The following is a 12541-nucleotide window of genomic DNA, read 5'->3' on the forward strand; positions in this document are numbered from 1 at the left end:
CTGCTTGAATCATGGGAAGTTTTCCAAGATTTTTTTTTTTTTCCCCCCCCTCTCCAGCATTTGCCAGAAGGTTTTGCATCATAGGTCTTTCCTTCTAAAGCTGAACGTACAGCACGCGTAGGAACAAACCAGCGTTTCCTTGCGGCAGGACACAGTGATCTTGGTCTATCCAAGGAAACTGAAACTGCGTTTTAACGGAGAAGCTGGACTTTCCCGTGGCCTGTAACTGATTTTGGCAGGAGAAACAGTGCGACCTAGAAACAGAACCGTGGCACAGGGAGTCGGAACTCCTGGGTTTGGAGCCCAGCCCTGCCAGCGATGGTTTTGTCCGAGCTACTTCTCTTTTCTCTGCTCAGTTTCATTTTGCAAAACGGGAGTAATGACTCTTAGCAGAATCCAGAAAGTCCCTTTGCTCACCCTTCGCAGATTTTGGAGCTAATTTAGCTCCTTTTTGTCTTTATGTAAGCACCAGAGAGAATTTTCTCATGGTTCTTTGTCTTGCAAATAGGGATCACCTTTCAGCTCCTACCCTGAAGCACATGGGAGAAGCGATACTTGCCCGTGGTGCTTGTTGTGGAAACCTGAAACGTTCCAATTGGAAAAACCCCAAAGGCAGGTACATGAGCTTCCTTGTGCACATGTGCAAACAAAATTCGGGAAAGCTCCCTAGGTGTGCATCCCAGCAGTGAAAGCAACGCAGCTGATGGCCTCATAGTCTAGTCTTCCTTCAGAGTTTGCTTAAGCAAGAGGTAGAGACCTTCATCCTCTTTTATTTCCTTATTAATATTTCTACTTTTTAACGTTTTTCCATCTTTTAGACCTCTCTTTCCTTCTCTTCCATCTATGGCCTAGCCTACCGCTCCTACTGAACTACTCTTTGCCCCGTTCTTTCCTGTTGAGCGTGACTTTTGCCAGGTTGTGGTCATTTTCCACAAGCAACTTCTGTTTCACTCAGTATGAATCTCATACTTGCTGCTAAACAAGGTAAAGGTGCTGCTAATGCTTCTGCAATGCCTCCATTTACCAGGCAGTAGAAGGTCCCTGAATATTTGGGAATTGAGACCATATATAAGCTTGGGTGGATTGATTTCAATGGAAAAAAATAATCCCTGCAGTTGTAGAAGACTGGTCCGTACATCCAGGAACATCTCAGGCTAGAGTGGGATTGTCTGAGGTCACCTATAGCTTGCAGATGAGCACCTGAGGATCTCTCTGGTGCATATGTGCCAATGGAATGACTTGCAACTTCGTCAAGTCGCGTGCACGGTTTGGAAATGGGCCCTCCGGTCCAGAATGTCACCTTGACTGCGTGGAACTGGGAAAACTACAGGGATGCGAGAGACCAGCTTGCAGGAGGCACACGTGTGCTTCAAGGAGCCTTCGCTTACGACTTCTGTAGAGCAAGGCGATGGCCCTGCGAGGTCACCGCGCCATTCCTGGGTTTTGCGTTTCAGTGACGTCACTGAAACAGAGAGAAGAATCGGGACCATCTCAGAAATCAGACTTTTATCCTTATTTCCAAAAGCTAATTACCTTTTCTGGGTCTTGAATGTTTAATGTTATTTTTTTCTTCCGCTCCATCTCTCCAGTAGGCTTAAAAGGAGCAGGAAAAGCGAGCGTGCTCTTCCTCGCTCCTCTCCCCGCTGTTTCCTTACGTAGGCAGATTGTGATGTCACTGAAACTTAGATTCCAATCAGTTTCTCGGTATTGCATGTTGAACAATATTTATTTTTTAAAATATATCTTTCAAATGTTGTATTCAGTACGTTTCAAGAAAGGTCAAGGGTTTTTCCAATGTTGGGCTTGAAACGAGATTAAAGCAAGAGCAAAATGTGGCATAAGCTTTTCAGTGGTGAAGAGTAAGTTACTAAAAAAGAATAAATTCGTCCCCTTTTGGGGAAGGGATGTAAAAATAAATATTAAATAATGTGTTTTCTGTATTAGGAAGTACACCTCTGCGAGCCAAAACAGGCTTGACAAATATTTTGCGTTGACGTTGAATTCGGTATGTACTTCTTCAGCCTACGGGGTGCCAGAGTTCCCTGTGAATTAATTTTGAAAATAGCTGTGCTCAAGCAACGTTCTTGTGGGATCTGATCTAGGTGGTCCTGCTCCGGCAGGGGGGATTGGGCTAGATGGTCCTTTGAGGTCCCTTCCAATCTCTGGGATTCTGGGATTCTGTGGACGTGCTCAGGGTGCCATCGGAAAGTCGTCGCTCTCCACATCAAGAGTAAGACAGTCATTGGTTACCACCGTAGGAATATGCTTCCATATGTTCTTAGGCTGTTCAGAAAGCTGTTTTCTTCTGAAATCTGCTGCCCACTCCTCCTCACTGCTCAGCCATTACAGAAACGCTTCAGATAAAACCTGTATTTTAAGTCTTGGTGTAACTGGGATGCTTCTCGCCATCACTTGATCAGTTCTGTCGTGCTCTCCGGCACAGCTGCTTCAACGTGCTGTTTCACAAATTGATGTAGAGAAGACTCATCTTTTGTGATCCTACTTCTTTCTATATGGGAATTATTTCCCAGATGTCTGTAAAGCCGACTGTAAGAAAACCAAAGCGGACAGAGTCTTTTTCCCAACTCTTTAACAACAAACTGAGCCTTTTGAAAGCTCCACCAGCCTTCCTCTCTTAGGAGAAGACTGCAAAACGCCTTTCTCCAGGTAGCACCTTCCTCTGAGATCTGAGCTTTGCCTCAGCCGATCTTGAAAGGGCTTAAGGATGTTCTTGGACCTGAACCAGCAAACGTTTTAAGAGCGCGCAGCCATTTTGAAATGGAGTTTTCCTGTGTCAGCAGCATAACGAAAAACTAAGATAAGGTTTTAAATTGCCAAATGCTTCTTGGCTTTTGTGCTCTTCTTTCTATTGACGAGGCCAAGTGGAGATTTACCTGGGATTTTATAAGATCCACAGGGGAAGTGGAGCAGTGGATGTCGGAAGCGTGGGAATCGATGAGCAGGATGGAATGTACGCACCTTGTTTGCGTTACGGTTGTCCTGAGAGGCCCAGATATGATGGGCCTTATAGACAGGAATAATTTCAACCAGCATTATGGTCTAAAAAGAGAAAACTGGACGGAGCACAGAAGGGAAAACAAGGAGCTGCCGTATGTAAGGTCAGGTAGTAGGTGAAGGACGAAGCCGGCAAGCAGGACGTGGAGTTCATGTTTGGTGGGTGACTGCCCTGATCGTTGCATGAAACAGCTTGTGTTACAACAGGGAATGCCAAATTCCTGGTTGATTTTTATGAAATAGCTATTGAAAAGGTGCATTTCCAAGTAATCCCTCCAGCACACAAAGGAGGGACTGCTCTGACCGTCCATATGGAGCAGGTGACGTCCGCTTTCCGTGACGGTCTGGCTTGCTCTGCTAGTGCATGTCTGGAGTCTCTGGGTTGGTTTGGGTCTGTGAAGCTGCACACAAGTGCCTGGGGCTCCACGGGGGGAACGGTTTTACTTCTGGCTTGCTGAGCTGTATCTGAGCAAACCATCCTGCTCCTCCGCAGTGGTCCTTCCCGTGAAGAAATGGAGCCATGAGGACGCTGAGCCACCTCACAGAACCACGACATGGGGTTTTGGGGGAATGTCTGACTTTGTCCAGCTCACCTTGTGCCCACGTAACATTCAGCACAGTCACGTCGGAGATTTCAGTGCTTAAAAGATGTGGTAGAGTTGAGAGCTCAGTGTTGGGCGAGGGACACAAACGCAGCCTGTGAGCATCCCAGCGGGATGGGTGTCCTGTTCCGAAGCCTCTGCCGGTGACAGCGAAAGATTTAAAAACGAATGGTATGTGAGTGGAAAAGTTTGTGGTGCCAGGGAAGGAGGAACAGCCGGTTCTTAAAATCGAGTGTCCCTTAACCACTCTGGAATCCCCAATTTTTGAAAACTTCTGAACTTTTAGAACATTGTTACTCGCCAAGGTGATCTGTTCATTAGTTCGTGATGCTGCAATTTAAGAGCTGTCCAGGGTTGTCTTCAAAGTGCTTTTCTTGGGAGATGCATTAGTGGTTATGCTAACTAATCCTTCTCACCCAGTGCTGAACCACAATCTGATTTTGATTTCCTTTTCAAATAATTTACTGCTCAACGGTCTAATTTAGCCAAACGAGCTAAAATACGTTATTTCACTTACCAGGAGGGAAATGACAAATTTCCTAAGAGTGAGTCTCCTGGGGAAGCACAGCGACTGCGTTGGCAGAAAGCCCTCGTGGATTCCCTCGTGTTGGACTCCGGGAAGCTCAGGGCTGTGCCAAACGGTGGGCTGGTGCCGGGGACGGAGCCTGCAACTGGTCCAGTTTCACTCCGTTCCCCCACAGCGCTCTGGGATTCATCCTGCCTCGCCGATGCCACAGCATCCCGGAGGGACCAAACGGGAAAATGGTGCTGGGGAAAGGGCTTTGGCTTTTCAGTGCCCACAAATTGCCTTTTTTCCATCGAGTTGAGTGGTAGGTGCAGTGAGCGTGCTGGTATCAAGCAACCACGGATCTAATTTTGCCTCTCCAGATGGCCGCGTGTGATTCTCCCGGTGCTTTTCCGTGTGCGTGTTCGCTGGCGGGGAGATGAAATAGCAGGTCTGGATTTTAAGGCTGGTGATGGAGAGATGAGATCGATTCTGCCTCACGTTTACATGATTCATTCCACAGGTTCTGTAGAAAGTAGGGAACCTTAACATCTCACTAATTAAAGTCAACGAGAGCACGTGACGGTGCTGGGAGTTGGTGCACCAACGTGGGACGTGCTCAGAATTGCACCGAGTGGGGACGATGGGTGCCTGACTGGTGTCTGCTGGGGTGGGGGACTCTGCTGGGACGTTTTCTTTCTGCTTACCTGTCAATCTTTATTTGCAGGTGAGGTGCTGTCTTGTAAAAACACGGCTCGTTGTGGGAGGTTTGGGAAGGAGGCACAGGTGACACGAACACTGTGCCCTAAAGTTGGTGGTGTGCACTGGGTGATAGCGTGAAGCCTGGGTTCAGCTGCCAGTTCTGCTCCCAAATTTATGGGTCCTTAGTTGCTTTGGGCCTCGGTTCTTATCTGGTAGGTGGGGGTGATGGTGCTCCTGCCCTCGCGTGATGGAAACGGGCGCTCTTGGATGGCACACTGGGCTTCTGCTCCGTCTGAGGTGTCCAGTAAATCCGATGGTTTGGAGTAGAATTATTCATGATGTACTGGTAGGTATGTCTTACCCTAATGGTAGCTTCATAAAGGGGATTATTCTTTAAAAAAGCAGAAAATGCTGTTTTTTTTACAGTGGAGGTTGTTCATCGTCTTTTGTATAATTCATGCTTCGATTTCCGTGCATTAACTCTCTCTCTCTCTCTTTTTCTTTCTTTGTTTCTCTACAGACCTTTGTAGTACTAAACAGAGGGAAAACACTCTTCCGATTTAGTGCCACACCTGCCTTGTACATTTTAAGTCCTTTTAATCTGTTTAGAAGAATAGCTATTAAAATTTTGATACATTCATATCCTTTTTATTACCGAGTGATTTTTGCCTTTGTATATTCGTTGAAAAATCTCTTGCCTGTTGTCGTATCGCTCAATTCAAATATGTGTATGAGTGGCAGTTCTGCACCTGGTGAAGCTGGATTGGCCTCAGAGCACACACAAAAAAGTGCTTTTTTTGAATGAAAAAGCGTGGCCCTTCAGACACAACCGATCAAGTAAACTTCTAATTTATTTTCCCTGCTAAATCGTACTTATCCGTGTCCGTGCTTCCATCAGTGCACGGACACTGGTGAGTGTTGGAACAGGTATGGTTTGAGGTTATGCTTCACATGAAGGAGTTGAGCTTTAACAAGTTGCTAAAGTGGTTAAATAGAGTTGGTATCTGGAGAAGGAGCCAAAGACACCGTGTATGGAATTAGACGCTGACTAATTTCTTGCTTTTTTGGCGTCTCTCAAACTTCCTTCTAACGGGAAGGCTGTTGAGAAACGTTCCGCTGCTGGCCTTCAGACAGCTCTGATAGCTTCTGAAACATCATCTGCATGTTATTAGGAGAGAAAAAAAAAAGAAAAAGTAGTGTATTGGCTGAGCTGCTTTGCCCTGTTTATTCATTTATTTTTAGAAAGTGACTCTAAAACGGAAACATGTTTGTTGTTTTAGAGGCTTCTGTGTCCTTCCCTCCTGCATCTCGTATGAAGAAAAAGCTTTTCCATCTTTTCAAAGTCGGCTTGGGATCTGAGGCTGGGAACGTTTCCTTTGGCTCGTGCGTTATTTCTCGTAGACTTTCCTCCCCTCTGGGTGTGCTGGGATGCAGCTGGGAGGTGCAGGTCTGTCCGGTTGAGACCGCGGTGCTGGCAGTGGATCCTGAGCGTGGATGGAAGATCCATTTGAGTCTGCTTAAACAGTTCTGGAAGTCAAACAGCTTTGGATCTGACCCTGGTTTTCACCATTCTGCTAATGATTCAATAGTTAAAATCAGATTTCTTACTCTGAAATTGTGCTGTCCCTGCAACGCTCCTCCAGTCGGTCAGTCCAGCACCTTCCAGCTGCAGACACACCACACCAGATCCCCAACATGCAGAGGGAGCAGAGATGTTGGGAAAGATTCGTGAGGTTTTCTCCAGGCTCAGTCCTAGGTGTCCATGGATTGCAACACTGCTTTCCTCTTGGATGTATTTCGATGTCACTGAATAGATGGAATTATTTGGGGAGACATTTTCGTTCAGGCATGTGGTTTTGGAATTGCTAAGACATACCGGAAAACGTAAAATAAATTGAACGGTGACATAAAAATACTATTTAGATATAGTCTTATTTCGCATGGAAGCACCTGGGCTCTTATTTGTAGCCTGCAGAGAATAGACTGGAAGTTGTTGAATTTTTCGGGGTACAGAGATCTTCAGGGAGCCGTCAGGTGATGCGAAGAGCCGCACTGGTGTCCCTTTGATCCTTGACTGTGTCCTACAGTATTTAGCATGATCATTATGTGCACTATTTTGACCAACTGTGTATTCATGACTTTTAGTAACCCACCCGAATGGTCGAAGAATGTGGAGTAAGTAACGCTTCTTGTGTTTTTAAGAATCCCACGGAATGTTTTTTTCCTTCTGTTGAGAAATCCGTTCCTACAAACTTCTCAGCGCGGCTCTCTTCCTTCCCCGTGACAGGTATACATTCACTGGTATTTATACATTCGAATCACTTGTGAAAATTATTGCAAGAGGTTTCTGTATAGATGGCTTCACTTTCCTACGCGATCCATGGAACTGGCTGGATTTCAGTGTGATCATGATGGCGTAAGTTGTGTTTTCCAATTATTTCAGGTCTTTGTGGCACACGGGAGGGGATGAGACCTTAGGAAGAGGGTGGATGTGGAAGGAAAAAAATAAACCAAAGAAAACTTCAGTGAATCCCCAAAAGATTTCTGTCTGGATTTTTCAAAGGAAAGCTTTAGCCTGACCGGGGTCACAGATGTAAAATGTGACTCCGTGGAGTTGCTGCTGCAAAAAATAATGATTTTCTGAAAAATTATTCTGTATTAATATAAGGTTTTATAATAGTGTCTGGCATTTTCGATTGCTCATGTGCCAGAGTGGCAGCTTGTTCTGTTGAGACCAGGAGCCAAACATCTTTCTACTCTAGTCCCTACCACTCCTTCTCTCCCTGGACTTGCATGTTAAAATTTCCCGGGCTGCGACTTAAGGTCGGGCAGTTATTAACCCATTTCCAACAAAGGTGTGGTGTCAGAAAAGGAGACACTTTATTTTCCTTCCTCGTTCTTTTCTCTTGTGCCAGCTCAGCTTACGTTGGGCTGACAGTGAGGATTCCTGGGGATGCCTGAATTCACAGCTGAACTGGGAGATGCACGCCAGATTTCTGGGTTGATGCTTGCTTAGGCTTAGTACTGCTGGTGAAAACCCAGGTGTGTGTCACTGGTAGTCTGAGTCGCCAGTGGAAAAGATTTTTTTTTTCCCCCCCCCCCCCCTTTTACATTTGTTTTTGGAATATCACACATGTGTGTGTTTGGGCTCCCGTAGTCAAGAACGGCCGATGAAAACTGAGGGATCATGTAGGGCAGCTCAGGAGCCTCATTTTCAAAGGTTCAGAGCTCTTGAATTTAATTGCAAATAAAATACTTTAATAAAATACTTTAATTGCAAGTAAAATACTTTAATCATATAAAAAGCCTTTTTTTTGGCTGGATTCTGCATCCAAGGTTGTTGATTCACCTGAGTTTCTGCTCTTTTTCTACTTGCCTTTTAGTCGTGCATTTAAATGACATGCAACGAGTCGGACAAAAGGCAAAATAACCAGGAGCTCCCTGACCCTTTAGTTTTACTTTGGAATATCACCCATTCCTCACCGGACCTGCCGTGCGCAGCGTAAACGCGGCCGGGGCCCCCGGTTCTGCGCACACGATCGGATTCGACCGGCACGTTGATTATTTCCTTTGTTTCTGGATCAATGAACGAGTAGCAGCGTGTTGGCTTTAAAAGGCCCAGGGCGTTGGTCTCAAATAAATGTGCTCAATTTCCAAGTGATCCCACCCCGTGACCTCCTCGTTTCCAGGGAGGTTGCCTGTCATAGAATCATGGAATGGTTTGGGTTGAAAGGGACCTTAAAGATCATCCAGTTCCAACTGTAGCCTCCAAATACAATCCTTTTTTTGCAACAAGGGTTGGAGCCTTACCCTTCCTTAAATCCCACTAAGAGGGTCCAAGTTCTATGAAGCGCTTGTGGTGGCCTTTCCACACCACAAAATCTTGAATTTTGTGCGTTTCTTTTCTTTTTCATACCGTGTTTCTCCCCAGACAGCACAGAGGAGATAATTCTGTTCTAAGCTGCAGTAAAATACAACTCCGTTACCCTTTGCACTTATCCTCTGTGTATCTCAGGTTTATCCCCGTGTAAAATGGGGATAATCACACCCACCTGCAGCTCACAAACAGGTAGTAGACTCATAGAATGGTTTGGGTTGGAAGGGACCTCAAAGATCATCCAGTCCCAACCCCCCTGCCATGGGCAGGGACACCCTCCACTACACCAGGTTGCCCAAAGCTCCATCCAACCTGGCCTTGACCACTTCCAGGGATGGAGCAGCCACAGCTTCTCTGGGCAACCTGTGCCAGTGCCTCACCACCCTCTGAGTGAAAAATTTCTTCCTTAGATCCCATCAAAATCTCCCCTCTTCCAGTTTAAAGCCGTCACCCCTTGTCCTATCACTACACGCCCTTGGAAAAGTCCCTCTCCAGCTTCAGTAAAGCGTAAAGGATTGAAACAAAGGACACAAATCAAAGCAAAAGGTGATCACACTTTGCTAAAAACATGAAGCAAAGCAAATACACCCGAAGCCACTGAACTGGCGTGATGCCACCAAGTCCCCTCGCAGATTCAGCAGTTACACTTACCCCTCCTGTAGACACAGCGTTAAATTTTCAAGTCCCGCGTAGGCGAGAGCGCCGGTGTCTGACCGAGCGCCCGGGCGAGCTGGTTGCAGTGTGGAGAGACTCAAACCACGTTTTGGCTCTGAAATTTTACGTCTCTCTCTCTCTTTGAAATGCCAATTCTGAAGCGTTTTGAAATGACGAGCTGTTTCCTGCAGACAGCCAGCTGTGTGAGAAGGAAGGTGACCCCGACGGTGCCATTAACTCTGGTTTAATTCTGCAGGTATATAACAGAGTTTGTAAACCTAGGCAATGTTTCAGCTCTGCGCACTTTCAGGGTTCTGAGAGCTTTGAAAACTATTTCTGTAATTCCAGGTAAGGCGGCCTCCGGTTGGTGTTAGCTGTTGGGGACAGGTCCCTGTGAGTGCCGTATCGCTTTGTCTGTAGTTGTTGTTTCCTTGCGGTGTGTGTATTGTCATGGTGTTTTTTGTGTGTGACCTCCCTCATTGCAGATATGTCACAGAGTTTGTGGACCTTGGGAATGTCTCAGCATTGAGAACTTTCAGAGTTCTCCGAGCTTTGAAAACTATCTCTGTTATTCCAGGTGAGAACCATTAAGCATTAAAGGCTGGGCTTGCGTGTGTCCCTTTTCCATCTCTTCCCCTCTCGTCCTGCATTGCTTATTTCTTGGAAACGGCACTGGGATATTTTTGATGGGCTTTGCAGTCTGTACAAACAGAGTAGTTTGAAATTAAAGCTTCAGGGCCATGGGATGGAGCATCTGCTGTTCCATACTTCTTCATCCCTCCCTGCGCATGTGGCTATAGCTGATTGCCAAAAACAAAGCCAGGCCTAAAGTTTAATTCCAGAAGAATAAAGGATCAGGCATTCCCTTCCTCCTGAGGCTGGTTTCTTGCTCAGGGGGTCATCCCGTTATCATCAGTGAGCAAAACCCAACCGTGATTAAAACCTTTCTGCGTGAGGCCACGTCAGTTACTTGGAGTCAGATGGGACCTGGGGCAGGTCGTCTTCCAGGGAAATGACAATAAACTTGCTGCCCCGTGGTCAGAAAGGGCTGGTGCTGCCATTCCGAGATAGCCTGAGCTGGATGGAGTGTTGGCGTTACCAGCTTTTGCATTTATGTGTTGTAGTGGAACCAGTTGCCAGCTGCTAATGCAACAGTGGGTGGCCTGAAGGTACTGACTGTGCTTCCAGTAAGCCAGAAGTCCTGACTCATAGACCTGCCCGTTTCCAGTCCTAATTCATAGACCTGCCCATTTCCAGTCCTAATTCATAGACCTGCCCATTTCCAGTCCTGACTCATAGACCTGCCCGTTTCACGTGCCTCCCCCAGAGATGGACTTTGCAGGACCACCAGTTACAAAGCTCCTTCTAGACTCTTAACTCAATCTGGGAATCAAAGAATAACCGATGGCCTTTCCTTCAGTGTAAGAGACCGTGGAGGCTTTATGGACTGAGAGTATGATTCTGATCCTGAATTCTTGTGTAGAAAGGTCTCGTGCAGATGGTTTCTCAAAAATGTCCCTAATTTTAAGGTCAAGCTCCAGACTCAATTTTCATAGGCACTGTAGCATCTGTAGTTTTCCAGTTTTCAGGTGCTTGACCTGTCTCAAGGTAGGCACCCTAAGTAATCCCTGGATGAGTTTTGCTCTTCTCTTTTTTTTTTTTGTGTTTTATTTCCTAATGCATTAACTGATAATGGTTCTTTTGCTTTCTCAGGCTACGCTTGCATATACGTTTGCCAGAAAAGAGACTATGGAATTGTAGGGGCCCATCACTTTTGTCCCCATTCCAGACTGCTAAACCCATCAGATGTACATGGCTGTTGTGCATGATGTTCTTAAGTGGCACCTGCTTCCCTTGCACCGAATGAGAGTATGCCGGAGTAACGTTCTTACTCAGCCCTCCTTAATGTCTGGCAGCGCACACACAAAGGGCAAAAAATATTTGGTAATTGCTATTAGCAGTGCCCCAGATGGATCTGAAGTGCAGTTGGGATTCTGTCAGCCTGCTGCTGGTATTAACTGGCTTGCTCAAAGAAAAGCATCGATGTTAACATAAGTTTGGGATGTGTTTTGCTTTCGTAATCGTAGCAAAGTGAAGATGATGCAACTTTAATGAGCTGGGTACTAAACGTGTGACAGCATGCCTTGTCTCCCTGTGGAAAGGAGCAGAGCCCTTCAGTTTTGTGTCATTCTCTCCATACTCCTCAAAATTCATGGAGTTTTCCATTTATTTCAAATGACAGCGGGGGGGGTGGATCCGAGCCCTTCTAACCTCAGTGCAGCCAGGCTTTTTATTAAGGGGGTGATCTGGTGCACACGCAGCCGAGGGATCCTGTTGGAGTGATGGGCACTGAACACGTCCGCGGCTGTAAATGGCAAAACTTTGGTTATTTGGTTATTTGCTGGGCTCTGGGACAGGGTTGCCCCAGCTGAGATTGTGCAGCACGTAGGTAAAGCACAGACCTCGCTCCCCTCTGGGTTTTGTGGCTCAGCAATGTGAGGAATGCAAAGCGTTCGTGTAATTAGCCTTTTGGGTTATTTAATGTGAATTTAGGCATCGAGTGCTCTTTGTGGGTTCTAGTGCTGTCCTGTCTCAGGGAAGGAGTGATTTTTAGAATAAGCTTAATATTAAAACATAAAGGGATTCCCCTTCTGCTTCAGCGCATGGAACGGAATGGGAATTTTATACCACTTTTGTCTTACGGCTTGGTAGACTGTGCCAAACTCTGTGGTGCTCTAAAGCTGGTTTTTTTTTTTTATTGGCACTGGAGTTATTGGTATTTTAGTTGACTAATGCCATCAGTCTCCGTGCATTGCCAGCCTGTGACACACCTGCGTTAAACAGGACCCAGTACATGAAGGGATCTGGATCTGCGGGACACGAAGGCGATTGCTTCAGCTGAAAGTTATCGAAGTTGTGTTTGGACTGGGGACAATCTTGCTGCCAGTTTGTCATCTTGATTCAAAACCCCATTCTCCTTAGATGCCTCTGAGAGAGCAACATACAAACCAGAAACAGGAGCACTGGTGTAAATGGCTGCATGTGCCGAGCGGTGCATTTTGAGCGATGGAGATGAGCATGCCAATGAGTGCTGGAATGGTTGGTTGTCTGCCAGAAGGAACAGCAAAAAACTGCTTTGTGTTGGAGTAGGGCCTTGGCATTGATTGAAAGTTTTGGAGATTGAAG

The 12541-nt window shown here is 46.2% G+C and overlaps 1 protein-coding gene across 8 annotated transcripts in view; it reads left to right on the forward strand.

Moving 5' to 3' along the window:
- Positions 1 to 12541, forward strand: part of SCN8A (sodium voltage-gated channel alpha subunit 8) — a 42787-nt gene that overhangs the window by 2235 nt on the left and 28011 nt on the right. For 5 of the 8 annotated variants that reach the window (XM_086628649.1, XM_086628646.1, XM_086628648.1 and 2 more), the window contains exons 2-5: positions 5345 to 5463; positions 6910 to 6999; positions 7112 to 7240; positions 9612 to 9703. In XM_086628649.1, the coding sequence (XP_086484775.1) occupies positions 5345 to 5463; positions 6910 to 6999; positions 7112 to 7240; positions 9612 to 9703 (430 nt within the window). Of the gene's footprint in view, positions 1 to 5344; positions 5464 to 6909; positions 7000 to 7111; positions 7241 to 9611; positions 9704 to 9840; positions 9933 to 12541 lie in introns of all 8 variants that reach the window. The other 3 variants (XM_086628647.1, XM_086628650.1, XM_086628651.1) reach the window with 1 other exon arrangement.

The sequence above is a fragment of the Tauraco erythrolophus genome, chromosome 31 (assembly GCF_009769465.1).
Source record: "Tauraco erythrolophus isolate bTauEry1 chromosome 31, bTauEry1.pri, whole genome shotgun sequence".
In the NCBI taxonomy this organism is placed as follows: Eukaryota; Metazoa; Chordata; class Aves; order Musophagiformes; family Musophagidae; genus Tauraco; species Tauraco erythrolophus.